The 23,733-nt window shown below is 26.3% G+C and overlaps 2 protein-coding genes across 3 annotated transcripts in view; both read right to left on the bottom strand.

Moving 5' to 3' along the window:
• Positions 1-5,571: 5,571 nt before the first annotated feature.
• Positions 5,572-23,733, bottom strand: part of LOC136080619 (beta-2 adrenergic receptor-like) — a 29,434-nt gene continuing 11,272 nt past the window's right edge. For both annotated transcript variants that reach the window (XM_065797499.1, XM_065797498.1), the window contains exons 2-3: positions 17,905-17,992; positions 5,572-6,866 (exon numbers count right to left, since the gene is read on the bottom strand). In XM_065797499.1, coding sequence (XP_065653571.1) covers positions 5,771-6,859 — 1,089 coding nt within the window. In that variant the 5' untranslated portion in view covers positions 6,860-6,866; positions 17,905-17,992 and the 3' untranslated portion in view covers positions 5,572-5,770. The remainder of the gene's footprint in view (positions 6,867-17,904; positions 17,993-23,733) is intronic.
• LOC136080203 (capping protein inhibiting regulator of actin dynamics-like) lies at positions 14,600-14,992 on the bottom strand. Its single transcript, XM_065796817.1, has one exon. It carries the CDS (start codon positions 14,990-14,992, stop codon positions 14,600-14,602), a length of 393 nt encoding a protein of 130 aa, XP_065652889.1.

Below are 23,733 nucleotides of genomic sequence, written 5' to 3'. Positions count from 1 at the left end.
CGCTGCGCGGAGAAACAAGCGACATATATATATATATATATATATATATATATATATATATATATACATATATATATATATATATATATATATATATATATATATATATATATATATATATATATATATATATATATATATATATATATATATATATATATATATATATATGTCGCTTGTTTCTCCGCGCAGCGGCCTTGTTTGTCAAAGCTCGTATTTCGGAGTTATAGAGTTGAGAGAGGGTTAACCACAACTACGTAGCCTCCTCGTCTGTAGTGGCCTTCTTGGCCTTGGAGAGGTGAATTAATATTAAAAAAAAAAAAATAAGTTAATAAGTTTTAATTAAAAAATCATATCTTGAATAATACCTATAATTTAACCGAGGGGCAAAGCAAGTGAAATCGGTAAATTTATAATATAATTATAAACTGGTATTAGGAGGCTTCTAATGTATTGGTAGTCCACTAAACACAGTTGGTCCTATCTAGGTGTCAGTAGTTATCATATTTCGTGTGCCCATTTTTTTAAGATTAACGAATAAAAAATATCCACACAACTTTTCAATATCTTAAAAGTTTAATCGCTTGAATATGTCTTAATACATAATGATATAAAAATTAATCTTTTTATTGCTGATGATGTTACTAGATGTACTGCATTTTAAAATTGGTAATATCTTCATTGGGGTTGTCCATAAAGGACGTCATTCATAATTTATATACTAACCAGAAGTAGAAATTTATTGGCTCCCATCAGCTGAGATATTCTTTGAACATAAGCGCTAAATTATTCTAAAAATCTTTGCGCAAGCCAATATTCTAGAACTTCTTGCCATTAGTTAAACTTAGCGTGACGTCCTTTATGGATCCTATTTATTAAAAGAACAATTTCAAGTTTATACCGAAAGAACGTTATAATTATAATAACTTTACCTCAACTTTTGATTTTATAAACAAATTTAAAATACAATTTAAAATATTATTCTTAAATTTTGTAGGCATCTTTTGATCTACTAAAAGAAAATTTATGGAAAAAGAATGGCGCGCCATTTTTTAATTAACATGGATGATGTTTCTAATTATTTTATTTAAATAAAATAATACTTTTCTCCTAAAAAATCTTTTTTAAAGAAAAAAAAACTAAAAAAGTAGAAAATTTTTTATTCAAAAAGAACTTAATTGAAAGAATATCTGAAAACTAGGGGTGTACCGGAGTGGAAATTTTAAATTTACCGGATTTGACGGGTTTTTAAAATCCCGGCCGAAAAAATAATTATATTGACATAATTTTTTACCTTCAAGATTGAAAGTGAAAGCCTGCACCATGGCTATATAATATATATATATATATATTTTTTTTTTTTTTTTTTTTTTTTTTACAACAATAATTATTATATATTTCAAAAACAAATAATACTTACATCTCTCCAGTTTATATAAATGTCCAGCACAAATATTTACAATATCTAAAGAGCGTTAACAATGCTGTTTTACGCATGCGCGTTTGACATTTTAACTCATGCGAGTTAAAATAATAAATTCATGGTTTATAATATAAAGTGCTGGCTATTAACCCATGCATTTAAAAAATATACGCAAGTCCGTCGCACCACAGGGCTACTAGGGACTTGCTTGTGGTTGTCGTTGAAAATATATGTTATTTGTTGAAAATATATATCAACATGTATTAGTAGTACTATGTAGTGGTAAGGAAACTCGCAGAAGACTAAGAAAAGTCTTTTCATCGAGAACCTTTAAAATACAAAATAAACTAAAAATTCAAAGAGTAAAGACACACATTAATTTTTTGAGGCCTACTGTTCAGTAATATTTTACTATGTATAGTTGCTAACAATTTTAATTTATTTATTTTTTTATATTTTATGTTTTATTTCTTTTTTATTTGTTTTTATAGCTTAAATTGTTCTTTTTACATTTTATTATATTAATTGTTCTTTTATATTTAATATATATCGATAAAATTGGTTTTGTTAATTATGAGATCTTTTAGTTTTTTCTTCAGGGCAATAAGATTATCCAATTTAGTAAGTTCTATATTTTGAGGTATTGTTTTGTTGTATAAATAGGGGCCACGGTATACAATTGAAAATCTCTAAAATTTTGTTTTTTTTATGGGCAATGTAAAGTATCCGGTTCCTCGTGTGATATATCTGTTAGCGTTGGTTTGAAAAAAGTTATAAGTAAAATGAGTTGAGACAAGTCCGAGCTTATATTTGAGCATAAATAAAACATTTTGGTGGATGTTAATTTGATAGATATTTAAAGCATTCAAGTTTTTAAGTAAAGGATCGGCATGAGTGAATTCATTTTTATTATAAATCAATCTTGATGCGTGTTTTTGGCGTGTATATAGAGAACTTAATTTAGATTTATTTGTACTTCCCCAGGCAGTATTAGCATATGTTAGATAACTTTGTATATAAGAAAAGTAGAGAACTTTCAGATTCTCCTGGGAAAGTATAGTTTTGACTTGGTAAAGTATGCCGATACTTTTTGATATTTTTGTATTTAATGTTTTTATATGGGGTTTCCAAGAAATCGTTTCGTCAATAATTATCCCAAGAAATTTAATAGTTTAAGTTCTTTCGATGTTTATATTATCTATTTTTAGTAATGGTAGCATGCTTGGTATTTTGTTTTTTTGCTGGTTGGAATGAAACAAGATGTATTTTGTTTTTTCTTGATTTAAAGATAATTTATTTACTTTAAACCAAATGTTTAGACTCTCAAGGTCATCATTTGCAGATTCAAAGAGATTTTCAATTGATGCTGATGAATAAAATAAATTTGTGTCATCAGCAAACATTATTGCATGAAGTTTTTTTAGTGATTTTGGAAGATCGTTAATATAAATTAAAAATAAAAGAGGACCAAGAATGGAACCTTGGGGAACTCCGCATTTTATTTTTAGTAAATTAGAATATTTATTATCGTTCGAAATAACACATTGTTGTCTGTTGCACAGATAACTTTTAAACCAATCTAGGCTAGTATTTTTTATTCCGTATTTTTCCATTTTTTTTAATAAGATATTATGATTAATTGTGTCAAATGCTTTGGATAGGTCTATAAAAGTTCCTAACACAAATTGCTTTTTATTAAAAAAATCACTTATGCTATTAACTAAATCTAAAATTGCATGTTCTGTTGAGTGCTGAGCTTGAAAGCCGAATTGTTTTTCATTTAAGAATTTGTTTTGAATTAGGTATTCATATAATCTATTGTAGATTATTCTTTCAAGTATTTGAGAAAAGGTTGGAAGTATTGAGATTGGTCTGTAATTGTTTATTAGAAATGTTTCACCGGTTTTAAAAATAGGTACAATTTTAGCTACTTTTAATTTATCTGGTACAGTTATATATATAACATACTTCATTAATTTGATATATATATATATATATATATATATATATATATATATATATATATATATATATATAACATACTTCATATAACTATAGTATATATATATAACATACTTCATTAATTTGATTCTTGTTTCATTTATGTTGTTTTTTATTTTTTCTTATAACTTTATTTATTGAAAATTTTAAACTATATAATATTTATATTCAAGATTATTTCTTTGTTTTCTATTTTTACATTTAGGTTAAAATTGAAATACTTACTGTATTAGGCATTCTATACTTTTAAGTTTTTTCAAATTTAAGTAACATTTAAAAGGAGACTATTCTCAGAGGAAGGTAACATTTTTTTTTGTTGTTCTTTTGTGTAAAATGAAATATCGTACATATAATATGAAATTTTTTCAGTACAAATAATAAATTTAGCACAAATAATAAATATAAAAAAGTAACGCTGTTAAAAGAATGCGGGAAACTTGCAGAAGACCATGTGGTCTTGTTATTTAGAAACCGCTTTTATTTGCAATATTTTTGTATACTTAATTTACAAAAAATTTCAATTTAGCAAAGTCTCATGGTGCCATTAGAGTCACATACAAAAAGCTATTAGATAATCAAAAACAGAAAAGAGCTGTATTTGATACACATAAATACAAAATTACATGACTTGTTATACTTAAATATTGACAGACATGTACAAAATATAAATAAAACATTTACTGTTTTAAAGCTAACTTTTTAGTTTCTTTCAGTTATTTGTTTTAATATACATTTGCAAAGTTGTTTATGTCAAGAATAAGTTTTTTTAATTGTTTCCGAAATTAGCCGCTCATTTTATATACTGATACTTACATTGCTACCTTTTGTTAATTGGTACCATATTAAAAAGCTTTTTCCGCTAATAAACAGCGGTACTTTTAAAGATATAAATGCTATAAGTAACATATTTTTTTTTTTAATTTATTTAGGTGCCCCAAGAAGTCCTTATGATCTCATCACAGAGCACTGCGGATAAGTATTTAGTTGGAAGTTCACGCCTCCTTCCTAACCGATATCGCAAAACTTGCCCAGAGGTTTGAACCACTGATCCTTTACTTAATGAGGCAAGTACGCTATGAAATCAGCGCAATCAAAAATTAATTCGTGTGCCAATAGCCTTGTAACTCCATGCACTTCAATAATATAGGCCGAAGCAAGTCATCCGCAAAATGTACTAAGTGTTGCTAATTATTCGTCGCTTCGACAAAGAAGTTAATCTGTTATATTTTTGACATTTTGAAAAATCACTATACGCGGCTAAACGTTATAAATAAAAAAAAGGCAAATAAAGAATACCGGTTAACAAATCTAAAATATGAACATTATTTATAGAAACATCTAAATTTTGTATGCATGACTCGGAATAATAGTCATGACCCGGAATGGGATTCATAACATTAAAGATATACATCCAAAGTTTGGTTTAGTTTTTTAAACAAAATATGCACGATTGTGCATCACAGCAAAAACAATCAAAAACACTGCACGTTATATATTGCATAACAGTAATTATACAATGAAACATTGCATGTTTTACACCACATCAAATATACAATTAAAAAATGTAAGTAACATCACAGCAGATACATAATGAAATGCGCCACACAGTACATTACACCATGTTATATAGAACATTATAACAAATACACAATGATATACGTTACAATGAAATACAATATATAGAGCATCATAGCAAATACACAATGAAACGCTGCATTACTTATCTCAAGCATTATAATACCGTTTAAGAAAATTAAGAAATTGTTAATAAATACAATAAATATTTCGTGCATATTTTTTAACTTTTAACTCAAGTTTTAATTCAAGTAAGCGAACTAGTTTGCTTTTAAGTAAGACTTGTTTCTTTTTAAGCATTACTTAGTTAAGTATAAACTCAACCCATTTATGTGCTTAACTAGAACTTCTTGCCAAGTCTTAGATAAACAGACTAGTGAAAATCAGTTGATGTATAATTACTCCCTGTTGTTGTTTACAGCTCTAAATATTTTATCTCTATCAGTAATTACTTATTATTAACTTCATAAAAGGTAAACAGGTAATACAATTTTGATAACTTACTTCCTACACTAAAAACATACGAGATAAGTTGTTTTTTTTTTAGTGTCCAACTTGATTAAATTTCATGCTTTTAACCTTTAAATATATTATTATATATATTATATACTAATAAATTAATTTTTTATATTACATTATTTTTCAATACAATTTTTTATAAATAGGTTTCTTAGCTATGCATCTTGACAAACACTGTTGCTATTGTAAAATATAAAGTTACTCTTGTTAAACATTTAAGTCGAGTATTGTAAATTTTTTATTGTAATTAATTCAAAGTAGTGAATTGTCGCTTAACTTATAATTCAATAAGGTAATTTCAGTCGAATTACATTTATGGTTTTGTGTAAAGTTTTGAATTTCTAATTTGTGTTTTTTTGAATTTTTTGTTTGTTTGTTTCTGACTGTAGCATAAAAAGGAAATAAATTTGATCGTGATTTTGTTTCCTGAATCGGATAAATGCAAAACTTGATAAAAATTCTTTTTACCAGAGATTTTCGAATGTTTTTGTTCATTAAACCATATAGCATCGGATTAATAAAAACGTTTGAATATATCACTAAGTTTCCTAACCACGTAATAACTCTTGGGTGACAACCATTACATATCATGTTTGATGTTGCAAGAACAATAAAAGTTAACCAGCAAACCAAAAAGTTTCCAACTAGCAAAAAAATTGATTTTATTGTTTTATGATTGGTTTTACACTTAAGTTGCGTTTTAATTGAATTTCTTCGAATTTGCTTTTTGTGCTTGTGAACGGTTGAAAATAAAAAAATGTAAATACCTACCATTATGAGAACGGGAACTACAAAATTTCCAAAAATCTGATAAAAAGCGTACGAATCAGGAAAAGTTAAATAACAAATTCTGTTTTTTATGGTAACTGCAGAGATTCCTTCGTAGTATATAGGAAACAAAGCTGAATTTAAAGTGTAGATCCAGCTTAAAGTTATCAATAAAATAACTTTATTTGTAGTAAAATATTGAAACTTTTTAAAAGGAAACTTGGTAGCAACAAATCTTTCAAATGTCAAAAGCAGTAAATTTACAACAGATGAGGGAAGCGACAGCATAAACATTGTCTCTTTAAATCCGCACAATATTTTTCCATAAGGGTAATAACTTCTTAGTAGAAAATCAGCATCGAACGGTACAACTGCAGAAGCTGTAATTAAATCAGAAACTGCAAGGTTTACGATAAAAGTGTTTGTTATTGTGTGAAGATTTCTGTCCAAGTATATTATCATAATTAAGACGGAATTAAATATCAATCCTGAGAAGGAAATTACAAAGAAAAAACCTGCTAAGACACTTGAAGTTCCAGCATTTAATGCGTTTTCAAATGTTACATTACCCATCACTTTGCTAATATTTAAAAACATTAAATAATTACTTTGTGAATAATAATAATATAATATGTTATCATACAATAATAATATAATAATATACAAACATATAATACCGTTAAAAAAATAAACTTAAGTTTTATTTTAATACAATGCAAATACGGTTACATTTACGAATAAATTTTTTAACTGTTGGAATCTTTCTGTAATACGAAATGAACAAAAAATTATAATGAAATCTACCAGTCTATATTTAAAAAAAAAAGCTTTTTTAAAGTTATATTAAAAAATCGTAATAATTGTTTTTTTAAATATAAGTTATAAAAACATTTTTATAACTTAAATTTAAAAAAACAAACAAACATCTCACCAATCAGTTGCAAATATATTTTGCAAAAAAAAAAAAAAAAAAACATTGTTAAAAAAAAAAAGAGTTGATAAAATGAGCAAAAAGATTTAGGTATCAACAATGCTCGTTAATAAATGATAAAATAATTTGCTACAGATGCAACGTTAATTATGAGGTGTCGATTTATACACGTAATTTGAAGAGCTACAATAATAAATGCTGCTTAAAATGTAAGTCGTCAACAGCAACAACTTTTTATTTAAAAAAATATCAAATCATGCGATTAGTTTTATATTCTTTTTTAAATTTAGTATAAAATATAATAATTTTAAATATTGTGAAAGTATAAAAGCGCATATCGATAAATAAAACGCATCTCATTAAATAAAATGCATCTCGATAATTAAATAAATGTAGAAAACACCACGAAAAATCTAAGATTTTCAGAAAACGATATCAACCTAAAGATTAAAAAAAGATTTGATTGAGTTATCAAGTCCAGATGTTTTGTATTAAAAAACGTAGCATAAAGCATATTATCATAATATGATAATATGCTTTATGCTAGATCATGTAAAGTTTCATGATAATGTTAGATCAGGTAAATGTTAGATCATGTAAAGTTTGTTTAATATATTTATGTTATATATAAAACAGTTTTTGACGAAGAGACCGTATGGTCTCGAATGGTGAGGGTTTGTGCGAGCATTATATTATAATGCACGAACAAACCCACACCATTCGAGACCAAACGGTTTCATCGTCAAAAACTGCTTTATATATAACATAAATATATTAAACAAACTTTACATGATCTAACATTTACCTGATCTAACATTATCATGAAACTTTACATGATCTAGCATAAAGCATATTATCATATTATGATAATATGCTTTATGCTACGTTTTTAAATGTTTAAAAAAAAAAAAAATAAAATAAATTCAGAAACTTGAACCATTATATATCCGCAAATATATGTGGTACACATATATATGCCTACCACGTATAATATAATGGATATGGTGCATATGATCGGTGATCATATGCACTATAACCGTTATATTAATGCCATGTGTAAATGTCTTGTTTCAAAAATATTACAATATATATATATATATATATATATATATATATATATATATATATATATATATATATATATAGTATGTATGTATGTATGTATGTATGTATGTATGTATGTATGTATGTAGGTATGTATGTATGTATGTATGTATGTATGTATGTATGTATGTATGTATGTATGTATGTATGTATGTATGTATGTATGTATGTATGTATGTATGTATGTATGTATGTATGTATGTATGTATGTATGTATGTATGTATGTATGTATGTATGTATGTATGTATGTATGTATGTATGTATGTATGTATGTATGTATGTATGTATGTATGTTTGTATGTATGTATGTATGTATGTATGTATGTATGTATGTATGTATGTATGTATGTATGTATGTATGTATGTATGTATGTATGTATGTATGTATGTATGTATGTATGTATGTATATACTTTTTTACAATGTGTTACAAGACTGCATGTCTAACACAGACGAAAATATATTTTTAAACATTTTCAAAATATATTAAAAATGAATATAATATATAACTAGCCTTAACAGTTTCACAACATAGTATAGGAAAACAGTGCTTTGTAAGTAGTTTTACTAACCGTATTTTAATTATCTAAACACTTTTTAAAACATAAAAGTGTACGTTCAAAATTTTTAAAATTTGTTTACATTAAAGTAAAATTTAATATTAATATTTCTAAGTTCTTCTTATTTTGCATTAACAATTGAATTTTCTTTGTGTTTTTTCACGCTTCTTTCCTACTGATGGCGCAAATTATGCCCAGAGCTCGTTTAGAAATTGATTTACATTGAATGTAAAGAAAATATATAATTATAAATAAAATACTACACCTTTTCAAGATGTAATTGAGAACTTGAAAGTTGTAATTAAGAAAAGTAAGATGTAATTGAGAAATACAGCATGTAATTTAGAAGTCGCAATATGTAATTAAGAAACACAACATGTAATTAAGAAATTTAAAATGTAATTGAGAAGCCCAACATGTAAATAAGAAATTGCAATATGTAATTTGAAAATCAAAAATTTTAATTAAGAAATCGTAATATGTAAATGAGAATACATTATTTGTAATTGCGAATTCAATGTCAGCTTTAAGGTCATTATAAAAGATCTTCTTGGACATGCATTTTATTAAGTTATAAATATCAAATTTAGCACTTGTATGCACCAGCAATACAGTAATACAGTAATGGAATTGAAAGATCGTTGTATTATTTGTCAATACACTATGAATAGAAAGTATGTTATTATATTGATTCCATGCAAGCATTTATTTCACCAAATTTGTTTACGCCCACTTCTGGAACAACCAGAACCACCTTGTCCAATTTGTAGACATCAAATATATACAACTGAACAAGTTGAAAGAAAACATTATATTTTATCTTCATCGAATGATAGAAGAAGAGTAATTGAGTGTGCTGAGCGAAACTACGATTGGGTGACTCTGGCGCAAACTTTAGATGTCAAATATAAGAAAGCATACAATTGGGTCCGCACCGGAAATTTATATTTTATTGGAAGAGGTGGTTTAAAACCAAAAAAATTAACCGATGATCAAATCGAAGAAACACTAACATAGATTGAAAGTGACTGTCAGTTTACATTGGTGGCCATTAAAACAAGGATATTAAGACAGTTTAATATTAGCGTCAGCACAACCACAACTGCCAATTACCTCGAAGGCAGACTATTTTCATTTAAAAAAGTGCACAAGAAGCCTACTACAATGAATAATATGTTAGGAACATTACCGAACACATCACAAATGATCATCAGATAGTTTGGTTGGATGAAACAAATTTTAACCTTTTTTGTAGAAAAACGCAAGGATGTGCCAAACAGGGGAAAAGAGCAATAATGAAAATACCTTCTTCAAAAAGGGCAAACATACATTTTATTTCAGCTATATCAACAACAAATGTCGTCATGATGGAAACTCGCATAGGATCATTTAAAGCAAATTCTTGTAACGAGTGGATGTTGGCTTTGTTTATCCAGTGGGTTACATCCGGGAATCGTTTAGAGGATTTGGTCGCCGTAACAGATAATGCTCCATGTTACGCTCGTTTGGAAAGGGTGTTAAAAAATTTACCGGCTCAGTTGTTACGATTAGGACCCTACAGCCCAATGTTAAACCCAGTGGAAGCTATCTGGTCCAAAATAAAAATAAACGTTGATTCGAATAAAGATGTTATTCGCATTCTGGGATTATGGAACAACGAGTACAGTATTTAGAAAAAACTGTTACAGCAGCAAAAAATACAATAATGGGAGGTGATTGTACTCGCGCTTTACAGCATACGACCACGCATTACGCAACAACTTTTAATATGGAAGACGCCTAAGTTAGTGCTTAACTGAATATTGCAATGATTTTTAATGACGTTTAAATTTAAATTTTAAATTTTTATGTAAATAAATTATTTGTGTTTTATTTATTATTCATCTGAAGTCTCAACTAAATTTTTCACAAACAAAATTAAAAAAAAGTTTTAATTGACACCCAATAGGATTTTTCCAGTTACCGCCTAAACCTCAAATGCCTTTTTCATGACTTTTTATATTTTACTGATATTATATTATTATTTCTAGCCTTAAATAATAAAGTATATTAGGACTACAAAATTCAAAACACGAAGATCTTTTTATTCTTTACACTTTTCTCAATTACAACTTTTATCTTCTCAATTACATCTTACGATTTCTTATTTCCAACTTTTATGGTCTAAATTACATCTTACGTTTCTTAATTATAACTTTCACCTTCTTAATTACATCTTACGTTTCTTAATTACAACTTTCAAGTTCTCAATTACATCTTGAAAAGATGTAGAATTATCCTATTTCATAAACCCATCTTATTTCTCTTAAATTACCCAATTGTTTAATCAATAAAACGGTAATTAAAAGTTAAAAAAAACTTCCTGGTAGTAATTTTAGATAAACAAAAATTGTCTTGGAGTTTTCATATTAAATGTATTAAAAACAAGATTTCAAAAATATTTTTAAATCAAATGCATCAATTAGTTAAAACTAATTAAATATATTGATTGCTCATCCTGACATCCAGTGCAATATCTGTTCAACATCCAGTGCAATATCTGTTCAACATCCATTGCAATATCTGTTCGCTTTCTTTATGCTTACTTTCTAACTTGACTTCTTCTGACTTGCACTCTAAAATACTTCGCTCGTCTTTAACTCACTTAATTTTGGTCCGTCACAGCGGGTTACGCCGTTCTTTAGTTCTTTAGCTGAACTCGTCTTTGCGGACCTTGGTATGTGGCCTCTATATGGAAATTAGCTGGAAGAGGATTAACCATAATACCAAAAATATTTTCATACTGTATAAAATAAAAACTTTTCATAACAATGTATAATTAAAAAAAACTATGCATTTGTTTATTTTGCATTCATTTGTTTTTTGTTTGTATTTTATTTTTTAAATTTTTCCATAGAAATATTATTTGCTGAAGTATTTTGCAGAGGTTTTGTGTGTATTTGCTTTTTTGTTTATTATTTATTATGTATTTAAATTTTAAAACATTTCAAAAACCATAAGTGTAACGGTGATAAGACAACTTGTATTCTTTTAGCTCCACCCAATTTTTGTCTTAATTTTCATAAACAGCAAATAAATTACTTTAAAAAAATCTTAAACATTCTCAAATAATCTACAGTGATCCATAAATTGGCCTCAGTGATTCATGAATTGGTCTCAGTGATCCATAAATTGTCTATGTGTTTGATTTTTTTTTTTTTTCTGGGAAATTTAAACGAACATTAAATGCGCACAAATTTTACCCTCATTGAACTCTTTATTGTTTCAACATGGCTTTTTTCCTCTTTAGTAAATATTTTTAAATACGTTTTTAGTTGCAACATTTTTCATTGTTTTATCACATATTATTTTTGTTTTATATTCGATTTTTAGTTATCTATAAAATTAACCAAATATTCTACATCTGTTATTTATATATGTATGAAAATACTTTTAAATTTACCATGTTTTACATCAAATAAAAAAAATTATAAAAAAAATCAAAGTAGTTCAATAGTTTACTTAATCAGAAGTTGCTCAGAGAAACTGTAAATAAAAGCGATGATCCTGTGATGACACATTTTAAGAACAAAGGTTTAACTAGTTAGGATCAATTTTAAAACCGTTTTGTTTTAGGGAACATTTCTTTACAATATTTTAACTCATTTACAACCAGTAGCTATGGATATGTGTTGATAAATGGATATGTGTTGATAAATTCATTTTGGTATAAAGTTAAACTTTTAAAAGTTTAACTTTATACCAAAATGAATTTATCATTTTGGTATAAAGTTAAACTTTTATATATGTATATAAAAAATAACTTTTTTTTTAAAAGTTATTTTTTTTATACATTTTTATACATTTAGTTATATATATAAATATATGTATATATATATATATATATATATATATATATATATATATATATATATATATATATATATATTTATATATATATATATATATATATATATATATATATATATATATATATATATATATATATATATATATATATATATATATATATATATTACAACCGAAGCAAAGTTACTGTGCGGAAAAACAAGTTAGGCAAAGAGCTACTTAGGATGTGTTAGTTGAAACTCTGTACTTCTTACTTACAAAGCAAACCACTTTACTACTACACATAGTAGCATTACTTATCTAAGGTCTTTAACGAGAAAGTTTACGTCGAATTCCTAACCAATGTTGCTTAAATGACCAAAGGCATCAAACTTTAAAAAATTGTGGAATAATGTCCTGCAACCACACAAAACTCAAATACAAATTATCTAAAAATATTAAGTAAACTTTATATAGTCAAATCTCATGCCTACTTGGAACGGGCCATCCTATAAATGAAAACAGTTATTATATGAAAATAATTCCATATTAATTTTAAAAAAATGTATAAACCTCGTAAAACTGAAACTAATAGACTTGTTGAGTTTGAGGTAATAAATAATTAAGAAATAGGGTACAAGTAAATGAGGCGTTATAATTGTCTATTGGTTTCTACTGTGATGAGTCACAAGAGATTCTGTGTAGGAAAACTTGCAAAACTAGATTAAAATATTCAAAATATAATGAATGTAATGAATGGTACAGTTACAATACCTCTTAATCAAAAGCCATCGTGTAAAGTTTCAAAAAAAAAAAAACTCTGAAAATAGAAAACTGGTTTTCACTGAAGTTTGTCTTTGTTAATGACGTAATAATAAAACAATTTTTTAACGTAATAAAAAAGTAAGCATTTTTTGTGTACAGACCTGCCCAAGTAAAAACTTTTTGGCTAGAGTGGCCAACTCATTAGAAAGACTAGCAAATAATATGAAAAAAAAATTGAATTTAGCATTCAGTATGTGTTTCTTTAGTTAAAACATCCTAAAATACAATATCGTGTTGTTTATGAGATGAAACAATCTTTAATTGTACGATCTAAAGAGAATTTTATTTATTTAAATATTTTGAAACTTAAAATTTAAAAATTAATATTTAAATTTCACGTTGGCTTATTTCAGGATTTCAGTAATCTTTCTTTCCGTATGACAAGGACCTTCGTCTTTCATGTAAATTCAATTGCTGTTAGGAAACCATGCAGCCATTTTGGAAAGCAACATTGACCCCAAGACTTCAAAGAACTTGTCTATGTGAAACCTTCCTCGGAGTTTAACCCTAACATTACTCATTTTACGCGATAAAGAAAAAAAAAAATTTTTAATATTTATTTTTCAGTCAGATAACATTCACCTACAAACAAAAAACACAGAAAATTTTAAAATTATAGATATAAATAGACTAGAGCATTAAAATCTAGTAAAACACTTTGTATCAGTTTTTTAACAGATGATTTAAGATGATAAATTGGTTCAGTTTTTTAAAATTTTTACTTAATTTAACTGACTCTCGTTAAATGAAAGATTCAAGGTTGCTCAACCACATGGAAACAAAATTTATTAAAACAATTTCTCTAAACTCTAAACTAGGTTTAGTGTTGGTAGACTAGATAACATTTTTTAAAAAAATGCTGTGTCAACAAAAAACATAAGTTAAAAACGTCAAACATTGGATTATAAATGTCTGTAAGAAATATTTGAAGCAAATTTTTACTGCATAGAATTAAAATTTAGTTCAAGTATTTTTACTAGTAAAGGAGGTTCTGAACTAAAATCTAACTTCAAAAAATTCTTATTATTTTTTTCTTATTATTACTCATTTTACTTAATAAATTAGCTAGATCCAAGCTTCTCTCTTTTTGTAATCTTCTCTCTTTTTGTAATCTTCTCTCTTTTTGTAATCTTCTCTCTTTTTGTAATCTTCTCTCTTTTTATAATCTTCTCTCTTTTTGTAACCTTCTCTCTTTTTGTAATCTTCTCTCTTTTTGTAATCTTCTCTCTTTTTGTAATCTTCTCTCTTTTTGTAATCTTCTCTCTTTTTGTAATCTTCTCTCTTTTTGTAATCTTCTCTCTTTTTGTAATCTTCTCTCTTTTTGTAATCTTCTCTCTTTTGTAATCTTCTCTCTTTTTGTAATCTTCTCTCTTTTTGTAATCTTCTCTCTTTTTGTAATCTTCTCTCTTTTTGTAATCTTCTCTCTTTTTGTAATCTTCTCTCATCTTTTTTGTGCATAAAAAGTAAAACATCTGAAGATTATAAACATTCTTTTTCAATTTAATCTTATTTTATTTTTATTTTTAGCCATATTTACTAAATCTATAAGTATAAATAATTATATTACTAAATATTACTAAAACCTTGGCTTGTAGATAGCAGAATGCCCTAAAACAAGGTTGAAAACACGGAGATTGCATCTTGCAGATCTAGTTAAGACTATTGGGGCATTAAATAGACAGACAAAACGAGAGTTATACTAGGCCTGTAAATCGAGCCGAACGAGCCAAGCTTGCCAGGGCTCGGCTTGGCTCGTTTACATATTAAGAGTGTTCAGGCTCGGCTCGAGCTCGTTTCGAACATGAGATTCTTTGTTCGAGCTCGGCTCGTTAAGGATTAGTATTGTTTGGGCTCGGTTCGTTTTACATGTTGCTCGAGCTCGACTGGTTTAAAACTCGAAATAATTATTGTAACCTGTTAGTTTAAAGCTCGTTTAGTAAAAAAAAATTATTCGTTAAAGGCTCGTCTGTAAATAATGCAAGTCCAAATCAACAAACAACATAAACAATCCTACAGTCTATTAAACATGCAAATAAACAACATAATGAAATAAGATCCCACAAATCTAATAGTTCAAAATAAAAGTTAAATCTAATAGTTCAATGTTCAAACATAATGTAAACTCTCACAAACATAATAATTCCTATTAAACACTGCACTCTAATAGTTCAAATTACATTAATAATTAAATTACATATATTATTATAATATATATATATATATATATATATATATATATATATATATATATATATATATATATATATATATATATATATATATATATATATAAATATATGTATATATATATATATATATATATATATATATATATATATATATAATATATATATATATATATATATATATATATATATATATATATATATATATATATATATATATATATTCGAGCTTTAATCAAGTCTATATGAACGAGCCTATGAAGTTCAAGCTTGGCTCGTTTAATAAAAGAGCCTAATTTTTTGTTCAAGCCCGGCTCGTTTACCATTCGAGCCGAACATGAACGAGCCATTGTCGAGCCGATCACCGAGCCGTTCACGAACACGAGCCAGGATTTACAGCCCTAAGTTATACAGTTGCTAAAAGTGTTGTTATGGATAAAAAAGAATACCATATCCCATAAAATTTGTTTATCAAGGAACATATAATTTACCACAAACTATATATTTTTGGAATCTGTTATGATTGATTTAAATGATAAAGCAAAATAATTTTTTTTTTTTATGACCAGGGATCGCGGCAGCTTTTTTTTGATGTTTTAGAAAGATAATTTTCATACTCTAATTCTTATCTATCTATTATTATCTAATTATTATCTAACAATAGATCGTCGATATTTTATTAGTGATATTTCACAAAGCGTTAAATGATGATAAAAAAAACAAGTCCTTGTGATATTTAACAAAAATTTTAATTAATTTTTCAAAAATTCAATAATAAAATTTTTTTATCTATAATTTTCAATACTAAGAAATTGACTTCATCTATAATTTTCAAAACGTTTTACTAATTTCCAGAAAACGGATTGTTATTTTGCCAAAATTTGTAAAAACATTTTTAAAGCTTTTTTTAAAAAAAATTATAAATATTTTAACTCCAAATACAAACGATAAATTTCTGTCAATAAAACAACATGTAAAACAAAGAACAGCTTTTTTTGCTTTTGTCATCAAACAATCGCTGTTTATCCTCATGCCGCTAAATAAAATCTTGTGAAGATTAACTTTTAAAACATGAAACAAAATTGTTACGTGTTTTAGGTATAACATAATTTTAGCAGCTGTTTGTCAATTGAATTTTAATTAAAATATTAAAACTTAGAGAAACTCTGTGTTTTTTCTAATAGGAAATTTTTTAAATATTTTGTAAGTATTCTTAAATTAAAAAGTTACTTTAGAGTGAACTCCGAATTTACGTAGTGCCGAGTAAAACTGCCAGTTAACTCCTGCACAGCGTTGGCTTTTGGTTCATTTTTTTTTGTAGGAATATATAATATCTTAAAATTCTATTAGTGGTTCAAGTAGTCATATATGAATGAATATAAACATTTGTTTGACTGCTTATTTTTATCTTTACTGGCTACAGCACCAAACACACAAAAACCCTACATAGGTTTTAACAAAAAATGTTAATTAACAAGAAAAAAAAGTTAAATAGGATTCGAAAATATTCTTCACAACACAATGATAAATTTTCAAGGAATTTTTAGCAATCAATTGATAAGTGTTTTAAAGTTATTTTGGAAATCTGCACAACTTAGGCTTTCCTGTATCTAGGACCACTCTCCTTTTTTTTAAAGTATTTTTTTTAACTTGCATAACTCAGTCAGCACAATAACTTTAGTATCATCACAATTTACAATATTGTATTCCCAAAATTCCGTTTCTACTAACGTTTAACCATTAAACTAGAAATTGAAACATTTTACCAAGTTAGTGTTATTGAAAAAGTTTGGTGTATTTGCACTCTCTTACAGGAAGCAGTTAACTTGGAATGGTTGCGTATCTTGTTTATGCTTAGAAACTTTAAATGTAGCTGAATTGTAAAACATTTATTTTATATAGTTATTTTTATTATTAATTTAGTTAAAAATATTCTAAATAATCTTTGTATTTGTTATAAAACTAACTCTTCTGTTTGACTAAAAGTTGTATTCAAAGTAATTTTTCTAACATTTATACGAAATAATTAACATAACGATATGATGGGTTTTCACCATTGTTGTTTTAACATTTTATAATAATTTTTTTTAAGTTTTTAAACAATCAATTCTCAATTCATTTTGATAAATTTAATTGAAATTTAGTTTCAATGTATTTTAAAACTAAAAAAATATATAAGCTTACCAAATCAAGTAACTTGAAATGTGCCACTCTTAGTAAAACATACATGTAACCATTGCAGGTACCATTTTTCTGAACGTTTTAATTATGGCTTTAAAATAAAAAAGTAATAAATAATGAACCAGAGTGTATAAGTCTATAAATAATACAAAATTATCTAAATTGATTAATGCATAAATACATAGACATAAGTAAATGTATTTATTTTTGAATTACAATAGAATGTTTGCAAATTTATTTTATGTCTTAAACATTCTAATCAAACATTCTAAACATTCTACCTTTGCATTTATAAAGTTTTTCAACAACAAAAAAAAGTTATTTATTATATTTATTATTATCTAAATTTTATGAATACTTAAAAGTTGCACTCAAATAATTTTTTTTTAAATTCAGCAAGTTTTAATGCTTTTGGATGTAAGACTCCCAAAGTTTTAATTCTCTTGGGTTTGAATTTTTAAGACATTACCAATATCTTTTCAGATCAAATTAATTTAAAGTCATAAAAAAAAACTTTATATTGCAACAGGGAAAGGTTTTGGTATGGAATGCATAGAGAATGCGCAATGAAACACATTCTCTTTGCATTCCACATGGTAGAAAGAAAAAACGACTTAGAAAAAGATCTGAAACTAGATTGTAATACAGAAATACTATACACTGTAATACACAAAGGTATTAAAAACCAAGAGAACTAAAAGATGAATAATGAGGTAAAACACTTGTTTTTCATTTTGATGGCCATGTGGGGGATGTAGTTAGCAGTATTAAAGAGGAATTAAAACAAAAAATTACACATGACAGAATCGCTGTTTGTTTATTTCTCTTAAGACTCTCAAAGTTTTAATAAAGACATAACAACAGTTGTTGTTACAAACAATATAAAAGTAGACTTTTATTCTAAACTTAAAAATTAGTTTGTAGAAGATTTTTTTAATTATATTTAAAATTTATTTAATTATATTTAAAATTAAATAATGCTAGTAAGGTGTGTTCCCAAACTAAAAATATTATATTGATGGTACCTTTAACATTTTTTTTTTTTTTTTGAACTCAAATATATTTTTGTGTCTTGATTTTAATAATCCTAGTCCTAATTTTTGGTGCGTTGACTTTAACAACTTTGGTCAATAACTCTTGTTTATCACATAAATGAAAAGTATTATTTTATTAATATAAATTTTAGAAAAGATTGAGATAAATGCACTTGTTAACTTTTTGAATTTACTTGATATGTCTTTGTTTGATATGTGTTGTTATTATTTTTTATTTGATCCTTAGACTTTTGTTTCGTCTTTTGAAGTTTAATATTAAAAAAAAGGAAATTTAACTATTTAATTTTAATTTATTGAAAAACCATGAATTTAAATTAAATTCATGATTTTTCAATAAATAAGAATTAAATATTTCCATGTTTTTAGAAGAATATGTTTAAGCCGATAGCGTTTTTTGTTATTTTTAATAATATATGTTTTATTTATTTTACATTTGTTTATTTTATATAGTTAACGAAATTTTATACTTTTAAATTAAACTTTATATTTACGGAATTTATCAAGGATAAATTTTAGAAAAGATTGAGAAAGAGCATTTATCTCAATCTTTTCTAACTTTATATTTACGGAATTTATCTTTTTTTTTTCCTGTTTTAATATAACATAAGAATTTTACAACTTTGTACTTCATAAAAAAAAGTAAGTAAAACAGATAGGGGCTCAAAGAAGATGAGGATGACTGTACGTCATCGCAATCTTTTCATAGAGCCCCTTTAACAAAATTTCAATAAGTTAATAATTAATAAATTTCTTCTCACCCCTGCTACCAATATATCTTGTTAGTAACTTACTTAGTATATATTTATACAGCAAAAAAAAAGTCCATATTTTGACATAGTCTTTATTTTGGTGTGCTGATTGCAATAACTCTAGTCCTTATTTTTGTGCGTTGATTTAAAAAACTGCAGTTCTCATTTTAATATACTGATTTAAATAATCCTTGTCCCTAGTCCTCGTATTTTTGAATTATAGCAATTAATGGCTAGCTTACATAATTCATTAAACTTAAAGCAATATAAAAAAAAAAAAACTTTTTTTTCTTGGAAATATTTCTAAGAAACGGTCTTGTATATATTCGTAACGGTCGTTACGAAAAAAAATTATAAAATAAGCATGCTGTAGAAATAATAGTCGAATATAAAACTTAACAATGCAACTTGATAATGGATTCATAAACAACATTTTGCAAGTCTCTTTTCAATTATCATTTGTCTTTTAACTCCTGAGACTTTTGCGAAAAATGGAGTAAAAAGTACCATCTTAGATGGTGGAGTGTTGGTGGAGTGTTGGTGGAGTGTTGGTGGAGTGTTGGTGGAGTGTTGGTGGAGTGTTGGTGGAGTGTTGGTGGAGTGTTGTTCTGTGTCACTAAGTTAAAAATTCTAAAAGAGACTTTTAAGAAATAACCACCTTCTTTCAATCCAACTTTAGGAATATATTGTGATTCCTGTGTTCCTCATCTTATTTTTAGTTTTTCTTAGTACATCCAAGTCTTTGCAGAATACTAAAAGATTTGACTCTGAGGTGTTGCTTTTTGTTGTATCAAAAATTTCTGAAATAACAGACAAATCAGAAAAATGCTTTTCTCGTAAATCAGACTATTTTTGAAAGTTTTCCTAGATTAGGTTGATGCAAGTTTGTTTACACCGTGGTTTGACAATCTAGTCTGGCGAAGTCTGGCGAGGTTTGGCTTTAAATAACGATGTGATTTTGAGTAGTTAATGCACCCTATATATATATATATATATATATATATATATATATATATATATATATATATATAATATATATATATATATATATATATATATATATATATATATATATATAGTTTGGTCCACATATCAGTAGTAAAATTTATAAAATCTGCTCTGTTTATAAAAAATTTTACTTTATTCGTTACTGTTGAGTGAATTGATGATAACACCTTCTTTGTAAAGTAGGAAAAACGTTATTCACAAGCCTGTTAAAACCTGTTAATGTCTTTATTAAAATGGCTGATTATGCGAAATCATTTCTCTAATTATATTATGAGTTAGAGAAGACCGGGGCTAGTTGCCTCTGGTTATTATCTTATATTGTACATTTATTTCTATATTATCATTCTTTTACTATTTAAAAGACTTCAAATTTACTAATTCAGTTGCTGATAATATTAATTACCAATTTTTTATAACGTCTGATACCATGTTGCATGTCGAATTTTTGTTTATCCAAACTAAACTTTAATTAATTTTTGCTTGTGACTTTCCTTTACTAAATTTTTTATTTTAATGAAACTCCTAATTAAAAAAATGTAAAAAATGCATAAAAAATCAAACGTCTCAACTGGTGTCTATCAGGTAAAAAAGATGGTGTCAGATGAATCAAAAAGATATCTAATATCTGATCTTCCAGAAAACCTCTTTTAGATGTCTCATTTTTATCTTATACGTTTTAAGATTTGCATAAAAATTAGACGTCTTTTAGACGTCTCATCTGCGTCTAACAGATGTCTGAAAAAATAAAAATGTGATTGTCTGAAAGGCGTCTTTTAGATGTCTAAATTTTATCTTAGGAGTCTCAAGACAACTAAGACACTAATAAGACGTTTTAATAGATGTCAATGTGATGTACCCGCTAGACGTGCCCACTGGGGTGCAACACTTAAGGCATTTTAGCTAAGCTTTCAAAGAATACAGTAAACTTTTAATTTTACAAGAACAAAATAATGTGCTTAAACGAAAACTTGTTCGAAATATTTCAACCCGCTGCACTTTGCGTCACAAAGCGGAAATAGGATTTTATTTACATTTCTTAAATACTTTTTTTTTTAGCGGAATTAAGTTAGTAGTTCCTGATTAAAAAAAGATTATTTAAATTTTTTTTTAACACTTCTTTTTACAGAGGGGGAATTTTAATATTAAAAAACATATGCATCTTATAAATTTTTGAACACCTCATATCATTATAATGCAAAAGTTTGATAAAAAAAATATTTTGCACTCTATTAATATATTTGTAAGTTAATGACATGTTAAATTAATTAATTTAATATATCATTAAGTTAAAAATATATAAGTATAATGCAAAATTTTGATTTTTATCATGAGCTCTTCAAAAATTTATAAAAAAACGTGTTTCTTTAACTCTAAAATTTTCCAATGCAAAAAGAAGTGTTAAATTTAAAAAAAAAAAAAAATTAAAAACCAAGAAAGTCAAAAAAAGTTATTGCATAATAGTTTTTTCTTGTTTTATTCAGTCTGCGAATATTAATGATTTAAATCGTGCTGCTGCAGAGAAAGCCAGTATTTTATTTGATTCAAATTTTATGCAACAAATTGACTTTTTATAAGTAAAAAAAATATATATTAAAAGATACATCGATTCATTTTTACAGGTGTTAACTGTGTAGAGTTCTGTATAGAGAACCGTAAAAAACTCTGGTTTTCTAAATATTTGAATATTTTTAAATGTACGCAAAAAGAAATATATGGTGTCATGTGTAAAAATAATTTCAAAACATTTAACTGATCTCGGATTTTCAACCTAATTGCTTTTTAGGTAGGAGTGCAAAAGAAACCTCTATCCATATATGCAATTAAAAGTAGTAAGCTTCCAGGATTAGATGCCAACAGATGGATACTCATTAGAAAAATATAAGTTTAGTTAAAAAAATTCATCAAAGTCTTTAAAAAAAAAAACTAAAAAATATTCAAAAAATGATTAAAAATATGAAGGCTAACGAAAATAGTGACAAACTCCATAGATAGTAAATAGTTGTAACTGTTTAAAACTTATAAAGCAACAAGTAATTGGTCAACCACCAACTTTAATTTCGAATAATTAAAAAGATAGAAATTTAATTAACACGACCAATGAAATTGAGTTTTTATTGAAATTGAGCAAAGAAAATTATTTTAACAAAAAAGAAATCCTTTGAAATGGTGGCAATCACACAAAATTCAATTTTTTTTAGCAGAGCTAGAAGAATCTAAATGTACCACCTTCTACAGGTGAAGAGAGAAAAACTCTTTAAAATTGGAAAACACGTTCTCACTTTAAAAAGAAGTTGTTTAACGTCAGGTCATGGCAAAATGGTAATGTTTATTAACTATTACACGAGAAAAATTTTTTTAATTGATTGATTTTACGTGGCGTATGGTGTACTTGCTTGGCAAATTATCTTTAAATCATGTATTGGTATGTAGTATTTATCTTTTTTGGTACTGGTAATATCGATTTCAATACTCCAAAGCACCAGGGTGGCGGAAGCATTTTTTAGTCTTCAAGATATCTAATTTCCAGAAATAGAGCAAACTTCAAACATTTATATGTTTACGCTTATGTCAAATAAAGATGCTTTGCAAAAAACTGCGATGATTGGAGCCTGGGAACAAAAAACCCCTAAAATCTTAGCCCCCCCAGCTCCAAATGTGAGAGCAACAAGTTGATGAAATATTTTCTGAACTATTTTCAACTAACGGGTGATGCGGAAGTTATCGGACAAAATAAAAACGTCAATAACTTATTTATAAATAAAAAAACAAACTACTATTATATCTTTTTTAAATAAAGCATTTATCTTTTAATAAAAATATATTATTTTTTATATGAAAAAACACCACCATCTGCAATTGATCTCAATTTTGCTCTGACGCCTTTCATATGCGACTGTAAAAAGTTTAAATCAATTTCTTGTAGTTTTAGTTTAATGCGATCAATCAAAACTTGCTCTGTTGAAGCTTGCCAATCTCCCTCGTAAACCTTTTGTGCCAAATATCCCCCAAAATTTTCAATT

The sequence above is a fragment of the Hydra vulgaris genome, chromosome 05, assembly GCF_038396675.1.
Source record: "Hydra vulgaris chromosome 05, alternate assembly HydraT2T_AEP".
NCBI classification, from domain to species: Eukaryota; Metazoa; Cnidaria; class Hydrozoa; order Anthoathecata; family Hydridae; genus Hydra; species Hydra vulgaris.
The sequence above is the reverse complement of the archived record's forward strand: the minus strand, read 5'-3'. Positions and strand labels throughout refer to the sequence as shown.